The 20,801-nt window shown below is 30.0% G+C and overlaps 2 protein-coding genes across 5 annotated transcripts in view; one reads left to right on the forward strand and one right to left on the reverse strand.

The window, feature by feature from the left end:
- The window catches only part of LOC122502742, a 143,006-nt gene that overhangs the window by 55,010 nt on the left and 67,195 nt on the right, over positions 1 to 20,801 (forward strand). For both annotated transcript variants that reach the window (XM_043612933.1, XM_043612932.1), the window contains exons 4-5: positions 6,299 to 6,390; positions 9,623 to 9,704. In XM_043612933.1, the coding sequence (XP_043468868.1) occupies positions 6,299 to 6,390; positions 9,623 to 9,704 (174 nt within the window). The remainder of the gene's footprint in view (positions 1 to 6,298; positions 6,391 to 9,622; positions 9,705 to 20,801) is intronic.
- LOC122502733 (RNA-binding protein Musashi homolog 2) overlaps positions 1,791 to 20,801 on the reverse strand; it is a 309,565-nt gene continuing 290,554 nt past the window's right edge. For all 3 annotated transcript variants that reach the window (XM_043612916.1, XM_043612915.1, XM_043612917.1), the window contains 2 exons: positions 3,664 to 3,937; positions 1,791 to 2,850 (listed from right to left, as the gene is read on the reverse strand). In XM_043612916.1, the coding sequence (XP_043468851.1) occupies positions 1,930 to 2,850; positions 3,664 to 3,937 (1,195 nt within the window). In that variant the 3' untranslated portion in view covers positions 1,791 to 1,929. The remainder of the gene's footprint in view (positions 2,851 to 3,663; positions 3,938 to 20,801) is intronic.

Genomic DNA, 20,801 nt, shown 5'->3' on the forward strand with positions numbered 1-20,801 from the left:
ACATAGCAAAGTGCAAAAAAAAAAAATTAAAACAAAATATTGAAAATAAAAACGAAATTAAAAAAAAAGAAAAAATAACGAGGTGAGAAGAAGGAAAAAAATAAATGAAGACGAAGGGAGATAATTTGAGTATTAAATGGCGAAAAACGCTAACTAGGAGTTGAAAAATTTTCCACGAGTGATGATCGTAGGGAAATGTAATTCACGTAAGCTCTTTAGCTTTGATTTTCTTTTTCCGAGGATACGTAAAGATTTCTGTCGTACGAAACAGAAACTTCTGTCGCTAAGGTCGATTTTCATGGAGCATGTCTTGGGAAAAATCGCCCCTAGCACCAAAGAGAGTTTTCTGTTTCCTACGTCAGATTTGACTAATCCAGGAAGACTAGAAGATAGGAGATTTTACTTCAGTAGTGGAGTAACGGCGTATTTCAATCTTTTTTTATTTTTTACAGCAGTAATGCTACTTAATGAGCCGAAAGGCACTCACTGCAAACGGCTTTTTCCTTAATAAACTTCTCAGAAGTAAAGTTTATTTCTTTTTTTTTCTTTATTTTCTTGAAACATGAAAGAAAATTTTTTAAATGTGGTTGAAAGTTTTCAACCTAAAAAAAATTTTCTTCACTCCACTATTTTAGTTCGACCTCATGTCTCTAGTCTTCTTGGCGAAAAGTATTTTTCTACTGGCAAGAATGTCAAATTCCGAGAAATTGTATAAAAATTCACTCTCTAAATCCGAAAAAGCGGAATTAGTGCCATAAACTCTAAATTAGTAAAAGTTCGGAAAAGGAAAAACTTCGGTAAGTCATGCTGGGGGAAAAAAACCGAGCGGCATTTGTCATAAGGTTTATAGTCGCTAGAAGGCTAGTCGACTTTCGACCTAATGGCAAATGGGACTCTCTAGATAGCAGAAGAGAAGGGTCACAATTTCTGTAGTATAAATATACAAAATTGAACCGAAAAATTAATATAACTTACAGAAGTTGTTCCGTTAAAGTTCTCTGGAAGAATTCGTGTGCTGCCACCTGTTGCAATAGACGGTAAGTTTTCGATGACTAACAAGTGGCAGCAGTGCAATTTTCCGAAAGAATCCAGGTGGCGTTCTTTTTGAAACCATATGTGACGCTTTACGGTGAAAAGGACTTTACGCGACAGAAACATTAGGCTCAAGCGTCTATGCGCAGAGCACGAAGCCTGAGCCTAATGTTTTTGTTGCGTAAGGACAGAAACATTAGGTTCAGGCTTCTATGCGCAGTGCACAAGACTCAGCTTAATGTTTCTGACTTTACGCGACAGAAACATTAGGCTGAGTCTTCGTGCACTGCGCATAAAGGCCTGAGGCTAATGTTTCTGTCGCGTAAGGACAGAAACATTAAGCTGAATCTTCGTGCACTGCGCATAGAAGCCTGAGCATAATGTTTCTGTCCTTATGAGCCAGAAACATTAGGCTCAGGCTTAGTGCATTGCGCATAGACACTTGAGCCTAATGTTTCTGACGCGTAAGTTCCCTTTCACCGCAAAGAGACACTACGTTTGACAATTTCGATTGTTCGGATTCAGAGAGCGAAGGATGGCAAAACTAATGTCGAAAGTAATTGTCACAGTAGAGTTTTCGCCTCTGACGCTAGAGGCGAAAATTCCGAAATCGATTTTGCTAGATCGGCCTAGCAATGAATACTTTGAACGATAGTCGTGACGGAATACAATCTAACTCGAGCATCATTATCATCATCATCACTGATTATGGAATAAACGATACGTACAAAAAACGTGGCTTAAAACTTAAAAGGGAGAATAAGTTAGAAATGGGGATAGGGGACTAAAAGAGGGAAAGACGATTGGGGAGGAATTGAATTTGGCTTCGAGGATGCTAGATCGCGGTTTGGCCGGATCGTTCGGCTGAGATCTGCAACATGATCCTCCGTGGTGGGTCTAAACGTACATGCCCATGCCGTACATGGAACCCCAGTCGACGCCTTGGAAGCTCGACATATCGACATTCGTGAGCGAGTATCCTTGATAGGGATTGGGTGGTGGGCCTGCTGCCGCTGCAGCGGCGGCCGCGGCTGCAGCTTGAGAATTTTGAGCCGCCGCACCTGGGGGCACACCATTTGGTGGTAGTGGCGGTGCTTGACCGGGCGCTGCTGCAGCTGCTGCCGCAACAGCAGCGGCGGCAGCTGCCGCAGACGCTGGAATTGGATAGGGCGCGTATCTATAGGCCGAGAGGGCCGCCGCTGCTGGATATGCGCCAGCGAATAATTTACCATAGCCGGCAACTGCATTTTGTACTTGAGCCGCTGCAGCAGCTGCGGCCGCCGCCTGTACCTGAGCCTGTGCTTGAGCGTGAGCGACGATTTGCGAAGCGGTCGCTGCGCCAACTGGTAATGTTGGCTGTGGCGCAAGACGAACTCCAAGCGCGCCAAGAACGACCCTCTTCCCAAGAGCCAATGCTCCCGGTTGTACTGCCTCCTTAGGTTGAGCCTTTTTGCACTCGACTTTTTTATTCTTGATTGTGTGGAAGTGTATTTCACATACCCTGTCGACGACATCCTCATTTTCGAATGTGACAAAGCCAAAACCTCGGTGCCTCTTGGTTTGCTGATCCATGAGCATGACAGTCTCCTCGACCTTGCCGAACTGATTGAAGTACGCCTTGACTTCGTCACTGCTTGTGTCCTGACTCACACCACCGACAAATATCTTTTTGGTGCGATTCGCCTGTTTTGCACGATTCTTCGGCGTTGCGTGTTTTGGATCAATCTTCTTCCCATCTAGTGTGTGGATTGGGCACTTGAGGACCTTGTCGACACTTCCCGGCTCCGCGAAGGTTATAAAGCCGAAACCGCGACTTCTCTGTAACGCGAAAGAGGAGGCATCGATCGATTATAATACAATTGGACCACTCGCGACCGGACCTAAGCGGGCATTCGCCTCACTTATTTTAATCATTGTTCACCCTCCTCCCATTCCTCGTGTCGACGAACAAGTCCGCCAAACATACTTTTTTTTTTAATTTTTACTTTGGCACGATTTCTTGTCTCTGACGTCTTTTTCAAAGCGCGTGATACTGAAATAATTTATCAAATGAAATTAAAAATTTTGTTTCAAATTTCAATATAAAACGCGATGTAATACGAAAGACCCAAAAAAGGATGTGGCTCCGTCCATTTCACTTGTAATTTGGACCAATCCCATTGAGGTCGGTCGATCTATATACAAACAGATATTTTTTTTTTTTTGATATTGATCCTCGTCCTCAGAGGGTTAAAAAAAACAAGTGGAGTGGATCGTAAGCACGAGACGTGATTGAAAAAGTATTCATATAGAAACTTATACAATGGAATAACAACTTCTACGGATATACAAGTGGTAGGAACTGTTAAGAAGAAAAAATCTTACGCAGTAGACGTAACAGTGCTTCTACGAACATTACAGATACCCTTCCCTACAACAGCTTGCATCTGCCAAATACTTCTATACGTCATTCATCCCTTAATCGAATTGCTACATATTAAACTACGAAATTTTGTATATAATTACAGCGTGAGATACACCAAAAAAAAAGTCGTATTACATGTAAATTTCGAACACTAATGGAATTTGTCAGAAAGAAATAAGACAGAGGAAGAGGAGGAGGGATCGCAGTATTACCAACCGCGAACCAACCTGTGTTACTGGGTCCTTCATGATGAGCACGTCGGTTACTGTTCCGAACATGCCAAAATACTCCCGTAGTTTCTCGCTGCTCGTTTGCCAGGATAGACCACCAACGAATAATTTCCCAGGGGCCGGATCTGTACCATTTGGTGTGCTCCGTCCTGAGCTACTCGAATGACTACCATTTATTGGCACCAAATTGTTGTGGAACTCGTGCTCTATTGCCGTACCATTGGCTGCTGCAGCAGCAGCCGCTGCAGCTGCGGCTGCCTCCATGCCGGCACTGCAAGAAAAAAAACATTATATTAGACAATAGGAATTTTTTGCTCTAATGACTTCTGATGCCCAAAGTAAAAACCTAGTAGTCGCATTTGCCTTACGGCAAATGGGCCTACTAGGTTTTTACTTTGGACAGCAGACTTCTCCATCATTATTTCGCTAGGTATTGCAGCTAATATCAGTTTATCAATTTCTAATTTCGTTAAATAATGAATCCTCCAATGGTGTACCGAAATTTTTACAAAAGAAAAATTAGGACTTATTTTTTATGCTTATCAAAGAAGGAATTATTTTGAACTCGGGATCTTTCTTTGTTGCAGCAATGTTTACATTTCTTCAACAATCAAAACGTTGAAGAAATATCAACATAGCTGCAAGTTTCAGGTGTTGTTTCAGGTTATAAAATTGAAGGTCAATTTATTAAAAACCATTCAGACGTAACTGTTATTTGGGATTTTTAAAGGTGAAAATATTGCTAATTTCTATTATTTCATTCACTTAGAAAGTTAAAAGCTCTTTAGGACACTTTTCTAACTTAAACCTTCTCAAAAAACTATTTTAATTCTTTTCGATTTCGCGAATAAAATATAAGTTTTGGCGCAGCCCAAAAAAAGGGACCTTAGATGGTCCCTGAACTTAGCGACGACGCTGAGCGTTGAAAACATTTTCTTCATGCAACTGAAAACAATTTTTTTGAAGATTTAGATTTAGTGATATTTTTGTCCCTAAAAACCTTAAATTTTTGACTTTTCGAAACTTCTAAAATCTTTCATAAAACCTTCTAAAAAAATCCTAAAAACTATAATTTTTGTCCTTTAAAGCACGACACGCTTTCTCTCCAAATTTGAATTAGTAAAATCTATATTAATAATTCTTTGTATTCTGGTAATCTGTTTGCACTTTGAAGTTAGTTGGTTTTTTTGTTTCCTCACTTTATTAAAAATTTTTCTTTTTAATATTTTCAATTTTAAAATTAATGTAGATATTGAAAATCATTGAATTCTTGCAAAGAATCTTATGAAAAATTTTGAAGAAAATAATTGATTTCGTTCAAAGAATTTTTTTATTTATGAAAATAATTGAATTCTCGAGAAAGAATTTTATTAAAATTTTAAAAAATCGTAATTAAATTCTGTTGAAGAATTTCTTTGCATTTTTTTTAAAATAATGGAGTTTCTTTAATCATTTTAATTGAAAATTTTAAAAGCAATTGAATTTTATGAAGAAGAATTTTATTAAAAATGCATTGAAAATAATTGAATTCCTGAGAAGAATTTTATTATTTATAAAAATAATTATTTTAATTTTAAAATTTAATTGTTTTAAAATAATTAAATTCTTTCGAGGAATTCTATTAAAATTGTTTTAAAAAGAATTGAATTTCCGCAAAAAATTTTAATATTTATAAAAATAACTGAATAATTGATAAGAATTTTACTATTTTTAAAAATAATTGAAATGTTTCGAAGAATTTATAAAAACTTTAGGAAATAATTGAATTGTTTTGAGCAATTTTATAGAAATATTTGAAAATAATTAAGTTCTTTCGAGAAATTAAATTCAAGTTGTTTTGAAAATAATTGAATTTCTGTAAAGAGTTTTATTAAAAATAAGTATATTTAAAATAATTGAATTCATCAGAAAAATTTTATTGTTTTTTGAAAATAATTGAATTGTTTCATTGAAAGAATTCATTCTTGCATTGAAAGTAGTTTAATTTTTATGTAGAATTTTTTTTTTTTATATTTTGAGAATAATTGAATTATTTTTAGAAAATTTTAAATTCTTGTTGAAATTAAATTTTATGGAAATTTTTGAAAACAATTAATTTCTTTCGTGTACTAAAATTTTAGGAAATTATTGGATTTTATGTAAATATTTGAAAATATTTTAATTCTTCTGAGGAATTCAATTAAAATTGATTTGAAAAGAATTGAATTCCTGCAAAGAATTTTACTATTTATAAAAATAATTGAATTCTTGCGAAGAATTTTACTATTTATAAAAATAAATGAATTGTTTCGAAGGATTTATTAAAATGTTTGAAAATAATTGAATTCTTTCGTGAAATTTTATTCAAAATTTGTTAAAAATAATTGAATTTTTGCAAAAAAAATTTGCTAGTTTATTAATAAATTAGTATAAGAAACTAATAAATTAGTATAAGAAACTAATAATTTAGTATAAGTTACTAAAGAATTAGTAGAATTTACTAATAAATTTGTAGAAGTTACTAATAAATTAGAAGTTACTGTTTATTAGTAAAAAGTCAGTTACTAATTCGAATTAGTAAACATTTTTACCAATTAAAATTCAGAGAGTTTCTTTTAATAAAATCTTTTAATTAAATTTATTTTTTTTACAGTCAATTCCACTGGCTTTTCTGATTATGTACGATTTGTGCGCAGTTACTCTTTTCTCTTACAACGCATTGTTCTGCTCAACCATTGACGTAAGGTCAGTAAAAATTTTAAAAAATTTTTTGCAAATTTTTTTTACTTTAAAAAATGATGATGAATAAGCCTCGCATTTTTGAAAAGAACAGAAAACGCTATTTTATCAATAATACAAATTTTCTGTTTCCTTTTTATTAAATAATTTACAATTTGACAATTATGATAAATTACAATTGTATAAATTTTGGAAATTATATAAAAAAGCGCGATAATAAAAAGATAATAAAAAAATAATAAAAAGATAATTGTACTTAAATATTCATAAACTTAATAAAATTAGACTTGTTATTTTCAATGATTTTTCATTAACAATATATTTGTTTTCCGCAGCTCAAATTTTTATACTACATTTCAAATATAAACTTCAAATATTTTTGTATTTTTGTATTTATTTGTTTATACTGGCAGTACCCTTTTGTTCAATAGTACTTAAACTAAATGATTAAATAAATGCCAAGATAATAACATAAAATGATACAAAACACACAAAATTAACTCGTCATATAAAATTTCTAGTCGTCAAGTATCAGATGTCCTAATTAATATGTTCCGATGATTAAAAGTAGCAGTGACACACCCTAATGGCTACCTCTGTACATATATAAAAATAGAGTTTCTAGAATAATAGAATTCTATTTTTAATCCAAATATACCGCATTGATAAAAACTTATATATCTACCCGGAGACTATATATAGTCTCATTTTTCTTTTATACATATACAAGAATATTTCTATTAAATAAGAAACATACGTTTCTGATTATAGATTCGAATAAAGAATAATATATTTGCTGAATGTATATTTGTTAAAAAATATACTATAAAAAGGGGGTCAAAATGGTAATTCTTTTTCAACTAAACTACAAGTAAGGGACTAGAATATTAAAAGGAAGAGTACATAAAAGAAAATAATTTATAGTTTTGTGGATAAAACACATTTGTCTTTAGATATTGAACATATACCGCGGCAGACTATAATATTTAACATCTTAATGCACTTGTATGGAAATTATATTATAATATATATTATCCAATCGAAAACTCATTTAAGAAATTGGTCATATGTCTAATGAACGATGATTAATTGCTGATTTAATATTGAAACAAGCATTAAGCATTTAAAGACAATCGACAATTTTTTATCGCTGTTTTCTTAATGTTTGAATCAATATTTCACACAATAAAGAATTTATTCTGATTGTCAGGAACATATTTTACTAAATGAACCTGTTAAACTGTTTTATTAATATATTTTGATTTTTAGTGATAATATATAATATATTATTTTAAATTAGTGAGATTTTACTAAAATGATCAGCAAAATTTTCACTAGCGTGTAGTTAAAAAATTGTAGTCTACAACTGACTACGATGACAAACTACGTAGTTAAATTTCAAAAATAAGTTCAAATAATAAAATAAGTTACAACTACCAAAAAAGTAGTTAAGAATATTAGTTGTTTTAACTACTTTTTTGGTAGTCAATGCAATTTTTTAAATTCAGTTGAGATATTGATTAATTGAGAGTAGTTGAAAAGTAGTTAAACTTACTACAGGAATTTTTTTCAGTGTACAATTCAAACTGCATTTAAAAGCTGTAAAGTTGAAAGAATTATGTCTGCCCTAACAGTGATTTTTATCGGTGCAGATTTGTTACAGAAGTGTATTTAAGAAAATAATAAGATTAGAACTTCTTTGTTATATATAAATTTAGTCCTTAGCGGTATTCAATTAAGCAATTTGAGAGGAGCTCTCTGGGTAGCTGCATGGCTCTCTAATAAAAAGTTTCACTGACTTTGTATTACACCCACGCTGAATATCAAACAGCGTTGATTGAATTATCATTACTGGAGTGTATATTAAGTAGTTTCAATTTGGATCCCCTGTTTTTCATGGAATTTTGTTTTCCCTGTACTTGACGGAGATCGTTGTAGTGATGATATGGTACTGATTGTTTAAAGCTATAATGCTGTACTGATTCTTTTGTAGTGATACAAAACTGATTCTTCAAAGCTGATACTGTACTGATTCTTTTGCAGTGATACAAAACTGATTCTTTACCACTAATGCTGTACTGATTAATGGTACGAATAAAAAAGGTTATTAAAATTGAATGTATTTCCTATACAATGACCTACGATTTTTGAAAAATATCAAAAATTAACAAAATGGCGTAGTTCTGAAAAAGGTGTCGTTTTTTTTTGGGGTAAAAAAATGGTCTTTTTTTTATTGACAAATTGACAATTTTCAACCAATCAAAAAGATCGTAGGTCATTGAATAGTAAATATATTCAAGAAATACTCAGTTTCAATTTGAAGTCGATCGGTCAATTTCTCGTTGAGTTATGATGTCAACAATTTTGAAAAATGTCGTTTCGAGAAAAACGCGTTTAAAGTTTCAATTATCGATTTTTGCCAGATAAAATTATATTATTATATTACCATAATAATTGCAGAATATTTTTGAAAGTATAAACTATCGAATAAGGCAAAAAAAGAAATCAATTTCATGAAATTGTCACACTGGTATAGCCCCTTAAGCTCTACGTTTGTCTAAATGTCAAAAAGTCGCTATTTTTTCAGTTTTCTTTGCTTAAATTCTATAAAAGTATCAAAAATATTGAATAAACTTAACAGAATTCTTTCTTTTATCATTCTTTATCCAACAAAAAAAAATTTAGCAAAATCTGTTAAAATTTACTCGAGTTATTCGATTTTATCTATAAACTGTCGATAGCAGTTTGAGAAAATATATTTGCGGTTTTTACTTGGCGGCGATTCTCTACCGTGAATCTTGATCTAAAAATGGATTATAAGATTAGACTTCTTTGGTGTAAATTTAAGCTGTTAATAATACAGTTTACTGTGTTCTAAAATATTAAAATTTCATGCAGTAGTCTACTGCATGAAAAAATTACTTTTTTAGCTTCTGCAGAAAATGTAACTATTCTAAGAAACGAAGGAAAAGTACGCCTGGGTCTAAAGGATCCAAGAATTGTAAGCAAGTGTTGATGAATTTTGTTGATGAATTTTCATCAGCTTGGCAACTAAAGATTCGGAAGGTTGCAGTCTTCCGAATCTTTAGTTGTTTTAATTTCAACTTTCAGGAAACTTTTAATGTTGCGTGAGATAATATCTCACTGATAAGAGATAACTGGACAAACATAAAAAATTTCAAGAAACCACAGTTGACAATAAATATATTCGGAATAATGCAGTGATAATCCTTTTTAGGTTGAGCGGACGGAATTTGCCACGTTATGAGATGACTTCGTCCCCTGGATGGTTCGATCTACGGAAACCTAGATGTCTCAAGGTAAGAAAGTAGTATAGTATTGACATAGAGGAGAGGATAAGTACAACACCCGTAACATTGGCCTGTACAGTAATAATACCATATAGAGATATAGAGGGGTGGATGAAATGCGTTTCTCTGTTTCGTTCACACGGGAGCCTCTCTTTTCCTCTCGCAGGAGCAGAGCACTGTGGTGAAAGCTAGCCCTGCCACCCAATTTTACCCCGGAGTCTCTCTGTCTTTCTACCCTTGTCTCTCTTTCTCTTTCGCTCTTGCTCGTAAGAGCAAGAGGGAACGAGAAAGAGTGAGAGAGCATACACTGGAGCCGACTCGATGTAAAGAGCGAGGGCACGCGAGGCTTTGATCGAAGGGCGGGGAAGAAGGGGTGGCAGCAGCAGCAGCAGCACACACACAGTGGAGTTGTGAACGGCACGAAACGGAACCGAAACAGAATGGAGCGGAACGAGGGAACAGGGGTTTGGAGTGAAGCGAGGGTGGCTGAGAGAGCACGCAGCTGGTGGATCAATACGCCCCTCCGTGACCGTTCTTCTGCTCGGCGGGTGGGTTTTTGAGGGGTTGGTGGCCGCCCCTTCTCATCGTCAGGCATCCCTCTCTCTCCACCCCACTGTATCCAGTGGAGCCGACGACCATAGCTGCCACTGCCACCGAGAGGAGGTCGACGACGACGATAGCGACGGGGTAGACGAGGGGAGCTGGAGCGCAAGAGACGGTGCGGAGGAGGCGCCGCCGTTTGCGAGCGACGCAGTGCCGTCGGGACGATCGACCGGGTTACTTCTCTCTGTTCGCTATTTTATCCCGTTCACACAAATAATTGTCCCTTCATTCGGTGCGGGTTTTTTTTTTCAAACTTTTTCTTCTTCTTCTTCATCATCATCAGCAGGAAAAGTCATCTACTTCTCCCTTGGTCGTCATCATAAAAGACCGGCGTCGGGAATATTGTCCTGTCACAGCAGTACGCCTTTTTAAAGTTACTGGTGTGATGGGACATTGTCCTCGATGCTGGTCACAACAACAGGACGCATCTCCACCATTGATATAACAGAAGGACAAGAATATATTTAATACCCAAAAGAATTGTGTGGAGTGTAAACCAATTAATGGTGATGTTTCGCGAGATTGCCGCGTCGCGATGTGCGGCGCATTTCGACGACTACCGCGCGCGGTTTTTCTGATGGTAAAAAAGGGAAAAAAAACCCGGATCCATAGGGCGAGGACCGGGTTTTCCCTATACAGTGTTATAGTTGCATGTTAAATGAGCCCCGGGATCAGAGTCTCTGGGTTGGGGTGGGTTTGATTAGGGATCAAGGAAAATGGGTAAACGGATCGGTGTTGTTTAGCAGGGAGATGGCTTCCCTCCCCTCCTCCCACTGATTATGGCGAGAAAGATAGCTATAGAGAGAGACAGGGATTGCGTCAAATCTCATATCTTTCATTGAGTCTAAATTGTCAAAAAAAAAATTAGAGTTTTTCAAAAGTAGAATTTTTTATTATCAGATCAAAGAATTTTGTACTTGATGTTTAGAATCACTATATCTGAAAATAGTCATATATATGGATCAGATAAACAGATAAAGATTCACGGAATACCGTGAATTCGCGGACAGCGTGAATATTCTCGTTGAAACGGTTTCCGGTCGATAGAGGCGCGGCTACCCTGTCGGGTGATTGTGAGGAACAAAAACCCCTCTTCTTGATTCGCTATTACATTTTCCGTTTGCGTGACCATTTTTTTATTATGTTTCAGTTATAGAATCTTTTTCTGTATGTGGAATATTTTTTTTTTTGTTTGAGGGAGGAAAATCAGTAAATTGATGGAATAGTGGTACAATTTTCCAGAGAGGGTGGGGTGGGGAAGAGGCGTTGATACTATATCCTGAAAATGTCCCCAGTTCTATGTTGAATAATGAATGGGTTAGAGGATGGTTGTAACCTCGTTAGATGAAGAAGAAATGATAATCCCTTGTGCATGAGTTCACAAAACCCTCGTTGGTTTGCTTCTCTCATTTGTGGTTGGGCTTTTTCTTAACGGAAAATGTTTCCTCGGGGGTTAGCCGCTAACTTCATAATGAATCACCGAGGGAGAGGCAATGGCTGATGTCTTCATCAGACGATGCTTTCATGGAAATATTTTCCTTTTTTTCCGCCCTTTAATCCCCTTCTCATTGGTTATGAAAATAAGAATTATTCGCAGTTTTGTGAAATAATTTTCTCAGTATTGCTGAATTTTAGTTTTCTGCTTTCTGGAGAGATAGGGACACTATGGGAATTTTAACTTTTGTCTTTACTGATGATGCTATTTGCTGATGATGTTCTTACTGATGATGATTTTACTGATGATGGTCTTAGTGATGATGCTTTTATTGATGATGTTCTTAGTGAAGATGATTTTACTGATGATGTTCTTACTAATGATGCTTTTACTGATGATGCTCTTGCTTATGATGCTTTTACTAATGAAGCATTTACTGATGAAGTTTTTAATAATGAAGTTTTTACTTATGACGTTTTTACGATGATTTAACCGATGCTTCTACTGTTAATTGTATGTTTTTATTCCTATGATTTATTTTCTGATACTGTTTCTTGTGGTTATTTGCTAACAAATACTCAGCAGATAAATGCCATTAGGATTAAATATTTCGTTTGATAAACGAATTCAGGATATTTTATCTCATTGAGTACATCAAGCTTTTATGATTTTAATCGAACGGTTATAATTTTTTTAGTACAAGTATTTAATCGAACGGTTTTAATTTTTTATGGAACAAGTGTTTAATCGAACGGATTTAACTTTTTACGGTACAAATATTTAATCGCACGGATTCAAATGTTTATGGTACAAATATTTAATCGCACCTTCTGCGTCCAATATTTAATCGATAGGTTTTAATTTTTTACGGTGTACAAGCATTTAATTTGAACGGTAATAATTTTTCTTTTCGGTACAAGTTGAAAATGCAAATGCAGAGGAAACTTATTTCCTTACTTCATTTATGATAATTAAATTAGTCTTCCTTCAAGTAGACTGAATTCTCTTTATAGTTACAATTCACTTTACTTTAATGAAATTTGAAGAAGGGGAAATAATTTGCCTGAAGGTGAAGCAAATGAAAGATGTTTACAATAGATCAACATGTTCAAAAAATTGTTCAGGACCCTAAAGATCTTTCATTCTAAAGACCAAAGATGCAGATGAAAAATACCGAAAAGTATTATATACAAAAATCACAACGAGAAGAAAGAGCAAAAACTTCAAATATAGATAAAAGAGTAACCAAAGGTTTGAATTAAAAATTCAAAAATTTGCGAGAAATGACATCCGTTAATTTTGAAGCTTATTTTTGGAAATTTAATTCTTTTGTGACATTGAATTTTATGGTATTTTTTTGGTAACTATTGGCAGTTTTTGTACAGTAACCACAAATCCCTTTTGTATTAAAGTTGCTTCTTAACAATAAAATTTATAGTTGTCTTTTATTTAGGAGCAACTTCATGTTTTACTCTACAGCATCATATCTGGAACGGTTTAAAAATGCGACTATTATCAATTTTGATTAATAATCTTTTCCTACTAATGCATCTTCATAAAGATCTTGCAGATTTTGCAAACCTGGAGCATTCTGCACCTAGCTATCTTGTTTGCTTACTGCAACAAATGATCTAAAGAACTCATCAAAAGTTGTTCATTTATTCCTAAGCTTCTATATATATCAGAAATCAAAACCGTTTTTTCTCCCTTCTGAAAAAATCAGTCGAAATTGAACCGAATGTTTCACATTGTAAAAAGAAAGTGCTGATTTTTGGTTCATTCACTTTAATACCAGAGTATTAGGGGGCATGAACCAAAAATCGGTTCTAAATTGATACTTCTTCTTTTACAGTGTCAAAACTAACATTTGCTAAATGTTTCAATAAAGACCAAATATTATGATGTTAAGAAAAGACTAATTCATTAATCATGTCATGTGTCATGCATCTCAGGAAGTAAGCAAACAAACAAAAAATAGGGGAGAAATATTAGGAGACCCTAGTGACCGAGCTAGAAACACAACTTGACCCAATACACGAGAATGACACCAAAAACCCAAAAAACTATTAAATTAACCAAAAGTAAAAAAGGAAACAGAAGGAATAGAAGTTCGATTCAAATTCACAGAATTATTAACAACATTTAAATTCACTTGGTCATCTGACCGTAAAAACGAAATGCGCAAGTGCAAACTTGAGTTCTTTTTTTATTCTCTCCAAGCAAGTTGAGATAAATGTTGTATCGATTCCAATGGAGGAGCGATAAGAAGGTGCGTAATGAAAGGGTCAGTATATATAAAGGGTTGGAAATAGGGACACGAGGACGAAGATGAACGAACACGAGGCATCTGACAACGTGGGATTTCAGAATGGTTATTGAGGGCGAAGGGGTTGTTAAAGCCAAAGGAGGAAACGGAGGGGAGGGACTTTTTTTATCCTTTTTTTTCAAATCAGGGAGGTCGACGATTAAAGTAATGCGCGAGCGCGTGTGGGTCGCGAAGGGGAAAGGTCAGGATGGGTGGTTTCAGGTCATGTTACCTAGATGGCAGAAGACGACAGCAACCCCTCTCTCTCTCTCTCATCCCTCTTATGTATAAAACTGTGGCAGTGGCAGTGGCAATGACACGGCATTTCTCCAGCTTGCATAAACATATACTCTTGGCCAATTATCTCGCGAACTGTTTTCACTATTTTACATTGCCAATATTGCGTGATTAAAAGAAAGCAAACAAAAATAGAGTGAGTGAACAATTATCATCAATTTATATTCATCACACGATAATCTAGAAGATCAATAAATGAAGAAAAAAAAGAGAAAGAGAATAAAGAGAGGAAAATTCCAATTTTTCGCAAACTTCAACCACGCATTTTCAGTTCAGCCAGATTCGAGCATTTTTTTGGTAACGTGAGAGACTTAGCGAGAAAAACAAAGCTGTGTAGACGTGGTAGATTTTTTGTAGAGTGTAGAATAAGTGTCTAAATACAGGATTTTTTATGTATATTATTACATATATTTTTTGCAAGCTTAGCACCAAAAGAAATTAGGAAATATTTACGACACATTGTGTGAATATTATTTAGTTTAATAAATTTTTATTCATTTAATTATTCGTTTCTATCGTTTATTAATTATTATTATTATTTATTATTATTACTATCATTATTATAGCTGTTAGTTATTTATTTATTGCTATTTTTTACAGTTTTTCTGCAGATATCAAAATTGAGACAAAAAAACGAATCAAAAGTGTTGCGAAGCAACATTTTGATTCGTTTTTTGTCTCAATTTTGATATCAAGCTCTATTTTGATAATATTGAAACTGTAATTCGTTTACAATAATATTATTATTAAAATTATAATTTTTACTATAAATTACAATTATAATAAAAATAATAATAATAATTGTTAATCAGTAGTAGAATTTATCACTCGGTAGAAGATATAATATCAAATATCAAAAAGATTATTAATCCTCCAAGTGAAAAAGCATTTTGACTTGAAGGCTTGATAATTTTCTTGATATTTTAAATAATAATTGTTATTATTATATTAATTAATAATAATTTTATTATTATTATTATTATTATTATTATTATTATTATTATTATTAAAAATTACTAGTTTCTATTATTTGATTACTCGTTTCTATAGTTTAATTTCTCGTCTCTGTATTTTATTTTTGAAATTTCCTGTTTGCTCTGTTTGTTTCCAATTTAACATCCACAAAATGTTCATTAACGGGAAAATTCATAATTTCATTACTATCACAAAAAAACAATGATTTATTGAAATTGTAAACAAAAATTAAAATTTCATTAAACTAATTGCAAATTCATTCTGTTTGATTATAATTTGAAATTTAATATTAAATATAGAAATCAATGAAATGTAATTAAACTTAACGAAAATTGTGATTAAAGTACAGAGGGGAAAATTATACTATACTGTGAATAAAATTGGATTTGAAATAATTAACGAACTGATTAATTAATTAATTAAAAATTTAATTGATCAAATGTTCATAAAATTTGCAAAATTAAAAATAAACATTGAAATACAAACAAATTGTTTAAATTTCATTGTATATATAAATATTTGCACAATGTTATAAACACAATTTCTTTTTTAAAAACAAATAACTAATTAGAGTATATTATAAATTTGTAAAGTTTCGCTTTTTTAAAAAAAAATTCACTTATTAGAGATTATTATACAAATTACACGCAAATTGGAAAAAACTTCTTCGAAAGGCTTTTTTCTCGTTTCAACAAAAAACGTTCAATAATACAAGATATATACTTAGCATATGAATGTTTAGAAATAGCTTTTTACATACGTAACTGTAGAAAATAGGAAGCACTTTTTTTTATATTGACTAATATTTTAAATAGTGTAATAATTTTAATTGTTTTAATTAATTAGATTTATGAATTAATTTAATTAATTTAACGAATGAATTAAATTAATGGATTCATTTCATTAATTAATTAAATTAATTAATTAAAATAATTAAATGAACGAATTAACTAAATAATTATAGATTTTACTGTATGTTTAATTAATCTATATATGTTTATATAATACAATACAGTATAATATATAATCTATAAAATATCAATATTATCAAAAATATCAAAAATATCAATATTTAATTATTTAATCAATAAAAATAAATATTATATAAATATAATTTATACAAATATATAATTTATGTATAATTATATTAATATTCAGTATTTAATTATAAATTTCTATTGTATTTTTTATTCGGAAATTTTTATAATTTATTGAATATTATTATATTGATATTCAATAAATAGTTTACAAATAATAATTTGTAAATTATTGGTACATAAATACTTTATAAATATTTATAGAATTTCCATACGTAGGTATAATTGTGTTGTTTTTAAAATTATTTATATCCGTCGATCACCCCGTTACCTTATTAATAAAGTATAATAACTCTATTTATAATAATTACACATTAATTTTCCTTCCACATTATATTCCTTTTGTTTTTTAAAAATAATTTTTAGAATCGTTAAATTTTCAATACAATTGAATTTCTAATTTTTAAAAAAATGTTTCTTTTCAATTTCTAAAAAATTATTTTATTAATAATTGTAATAAATAAATAAATTGTAATTAAATAAAAAATAATTGTAAAAATTATTGAATAATAAAAATTTTCTACTGTTAAATCAGTAAAAAAAAAAAAATTATTGGTATTATGACAAAGTAATTTTTAATCTATATTAATTCAAAAATTTTACTTTTAATTTTATTAGATAGATTTATAGAAAATTTTATTTATGAGAAAAATTTAATTTCACTTAAATAACCACTAATTAAGAACAAAAAAAGTTTTAGCACCATTAAAAAAGTTTTATTTAATGTCTTTTGCACGTTAATGTTACACAAAAAGAAAAATAATGAATGAATTAATTATTAAATGCTATTATTTTTATATCGTAGTTGGTATTGTGAATCATAATTAGTTGATATTTTAATTAGCGTAATTTTAAATGACAAATTGCAAAAATCAGTAATATTTCTAAATAAAAAAAGTTCTTTTGAAAATTTTTACATATTCATTTTTAAATTCCACAGAAATAGTTCAAAAATAAAAATTTATTTATAAAAATTATATTTAAAAATTTAAAGTACATTTAATTATATTTCATTTCTCTAATTTATTATTTATTTCTTCATATAAATAAGAAAACTTAAAAAAAATATTTTTTTAATAAAAATTCTACAAGAAAAAATAAAATTTGTTTAGTAAACAATAAATAAATTTAAAACTAACTGCAAGTTATAAATATTTTATTCTAAAATATTCATATAAAGTTTGGTAATTATTTATTATTTTTGATATTTTAATAGTTATTAATTATTTACTCACTATTGGTTAGAAATTTATAAATTTATAAATTTAAAAACGAGAAATTTTTAAATTCAATTAAAAATTGCAATTTTCAGAAATTGTTTAAATTAAATTATCCTGTAATGTCTGTGGAATAATTAAAAAATATTTAAAATTATAAAAGAACTTTTTTTTTTGAAAGTGAAAGTAAAATAAATTTTAGTAAAAAAATATCACTGGTCTATCAATGTATAATGTAGATAAAAAAATTTTTAATTATTGATCAAATCTTCTCTTGAAATAAGTTAGAATTTTTCAATTTTCTGATATGGCAGATCACTGCTATAACGTCGGTCTCTTATCGACTGATAGTAAGAAAGAGAACTGCCTACAATAAAATTTCGTTGTTACCGACAGACGTTACACTACTTGAATACTATTTACCGAGTATTTTCGATAAATGATAATTTCAAATTTTTATTAAAAATTGGTAAAAAATTTTGCAAATTATTATAAAATTTATTAATATTTTCGAAACTGAAATTTAAAAAGAAATAGTATTTTTGAAATTTACGTTTTAAATCGGGGAAAACTGGATATTTTTTTTTTAATCACAACTATTGATCAAACAGAGCATTTTGTCTTTTTTTTACAAAATAAAGAAGAATACTCTGCAGACGGATAGATTTTCACATGACTTGATAATCAATTCAGAAAAATTTAAATAGTTTAAAACTGAAAAAGTTAAACAAAAAAAAACTACTTTTTATCTTTTTAACTTATTTTTACTTTATGTTTTATTTTATCTTTTCAAAATAAATTACAAAATACGTAGTAAAAAAAAATTCTTCTAAAAAATTTTTCTTGCGAATCTTATTTTTTATTTTTCATTACAAATTAATTAATGTTATATCGACTCTCTAAATCTGAATCAGTCAAAATTTTAACTAAATTTAATTAATCAAAATTTGTTTTAAATATTTGCTTATAAATAAGTTACATTTCCACTGATTGATTTATCGGAAGAAAATTTGTTTTACTGTTGAATTATGAAAAAAAATTTTTCTACTGTTAAATCAGTACATTTTAATTGATTAATTTTAGAACTATTTAACTCTACTGATAAATCAGTTAAAAAAATTTTTTTACTGTTAAAACTGTAAAAAAAATTTAATATTGTTGAAACAGTATAGCTGATTTAAAGTTAATCAATTAAAATTTAAAATTTACTGATTCAGCTGTAAAAAAAATTGCTCTGATATTAAAATAGTGAATTTTAACTAATTAACTGATTAACTAAATTTAATTAACTAAATTAATTAAATTAGTTAAAATTTACTGATTCATTAGTAACAGAACTTTTTTTTTATTGTTAAAACAGTAGGTTTTAGCTGATTTAAAAATAATCAGTTAAAATTTACTGATTCATCGGTAAAATAATTACTCTACTGATAAATTAGTAAATTTTAACTAATCAACTTTAAATCAATAAAAATTTACTAATATGGAATCAGTAATAAAAAATTTTCTACTGTTAAATTAGTAAACTTTAGCTGATCTTTAATCAGTTAAAATTTACTTATTCATCAATAAAAAAATTTCTTTACAGTTAAATTGGTAATTTTAAATAATTAACTGCAAATCAATCAAAATTTTACTGTTGAATCAATAAAAGAAATTTTTCTACTATTAAGTCAGTTAAAATTTACTTTTAAGCAAAAAAAAAAAAATTTTTCATGGTTCATCAGTAAAACAAATTGTTCTAATATTAAATTGGTAAATTTTTAATCATCAGCTATTTATAAAGCAGTCAAAATTTATTGATTCACCAGTAAAATAATTTTTCTACATTTAAAACAGTAAAAAAAATAATTTCTATTGTTAAAACAGTAAATTTTAGCTGATTTAAAGTTTATCAGTTAAAATTTACTGATTCGTCAGTAAAAATTACTCTACTGTTAAATTAGTAAATATCAACTGATTAACTTTAAATGAGTAGAAATTAAATAAATAGTAAAACATTTTATTTTAATTGATTTACTTCAAATCAGTGAAAATTTTACTGTTGACTTTGAAAAAGAAATTTTTTTAACTATGAAGTAAGTTAAAATTTAATTAAATTAGTAAAAAAATTTGTTTACTACTGCAATTAGATAAGATATTCTGATTCATCAGTAAAAAAATTGTATTAATATTAAATTAGTAAATTTTATCTGATAAACCTTAAATCAGTATAAATTTACAATTGAATCAGAAACAAAAAATTTTCTACTAGTAAAATTAGTAATTTTTAACTGATTTTTTTTAAACAGTTAAAATTTACTTATTCATCCATAAAATAAATTTTTCTACAGTTAAATTAGTAATTTTAAATGATTAACTACAAATCAGTTAAAATTTACTCATTTATCAGTAAAATAAATTTTTCTAATGATAAATTAGTAATTTGTATCTGATTAACTTTAAAATCAGTGATAATTTACTGTTGAATCAGAAAAAGAAATTTTTCTATTGTTAAATCAGTTAAAATTTAAAATTAAGCTTTTTGTATTGTTAAATTAGTAAATTATATTTAATATAATAAAAAATATAATATAATTATTTATTATAATTAATATAATAAAAATTATAATTATATTTTACAAAAGAAATGGTCTTAAATAAAGTTTTTCATAGCTTACACGAAAAGAAAGAATAAAAAGAATATTCATGGAAAAAGTTGAAATATTTTTATTCCAATTTGGGGAAATTAAAGTTGAAATCTTTTTATTATTTACATGAGAGAATTTCGTATTAAATATTCATTAGTCATTATACTTTAATTATTCCGAGTGAATATTTTCTTTTTCGGACTACTATTTTCGAGAGTGCATTGTCTGAATGGTAAATTGGCGAGAAAAGTTTCTCATGGTTCTTCAAAATTGCGATAAAGAGTTTTATACTCCATCTTATTTCCTTGGTATTTTCCGCCCTAGAAATCTAACCGCAATTACCGATAAGTCCTGAAGGTGTCCTCGGACCGGAATAATTATTCTCTCGTATTCCACACCTAATGCTAACTGTATAAGCTGATTATTCATTATTCCCTCTCAATATTAGTCGTCAAGTCATATAATAATAATTTTCTCTCTACATCTCTCAAAATATATATTAGAAATTCTATGGGAATTTCTACAAATTTTAATTCTTACCCCTTTT

The sequence above is a fragment of the Leptopilina heterotoma genome, unplaced genomic scaffold (assembly GCF_015476425.1).
Source record: "Leptopilina heterotoma isolate Lh14 unplaced genomic scaffold, ASM1547642v1 Lhet_237, whole genome shotgun sequence".
Classification (NCBI taxonomy): Eukaryota; Metazoa; Arthropoda; class Insecta; order Hymenoptera; family Figitidae; genus Leptopilina; species Leptopilina heterotoma.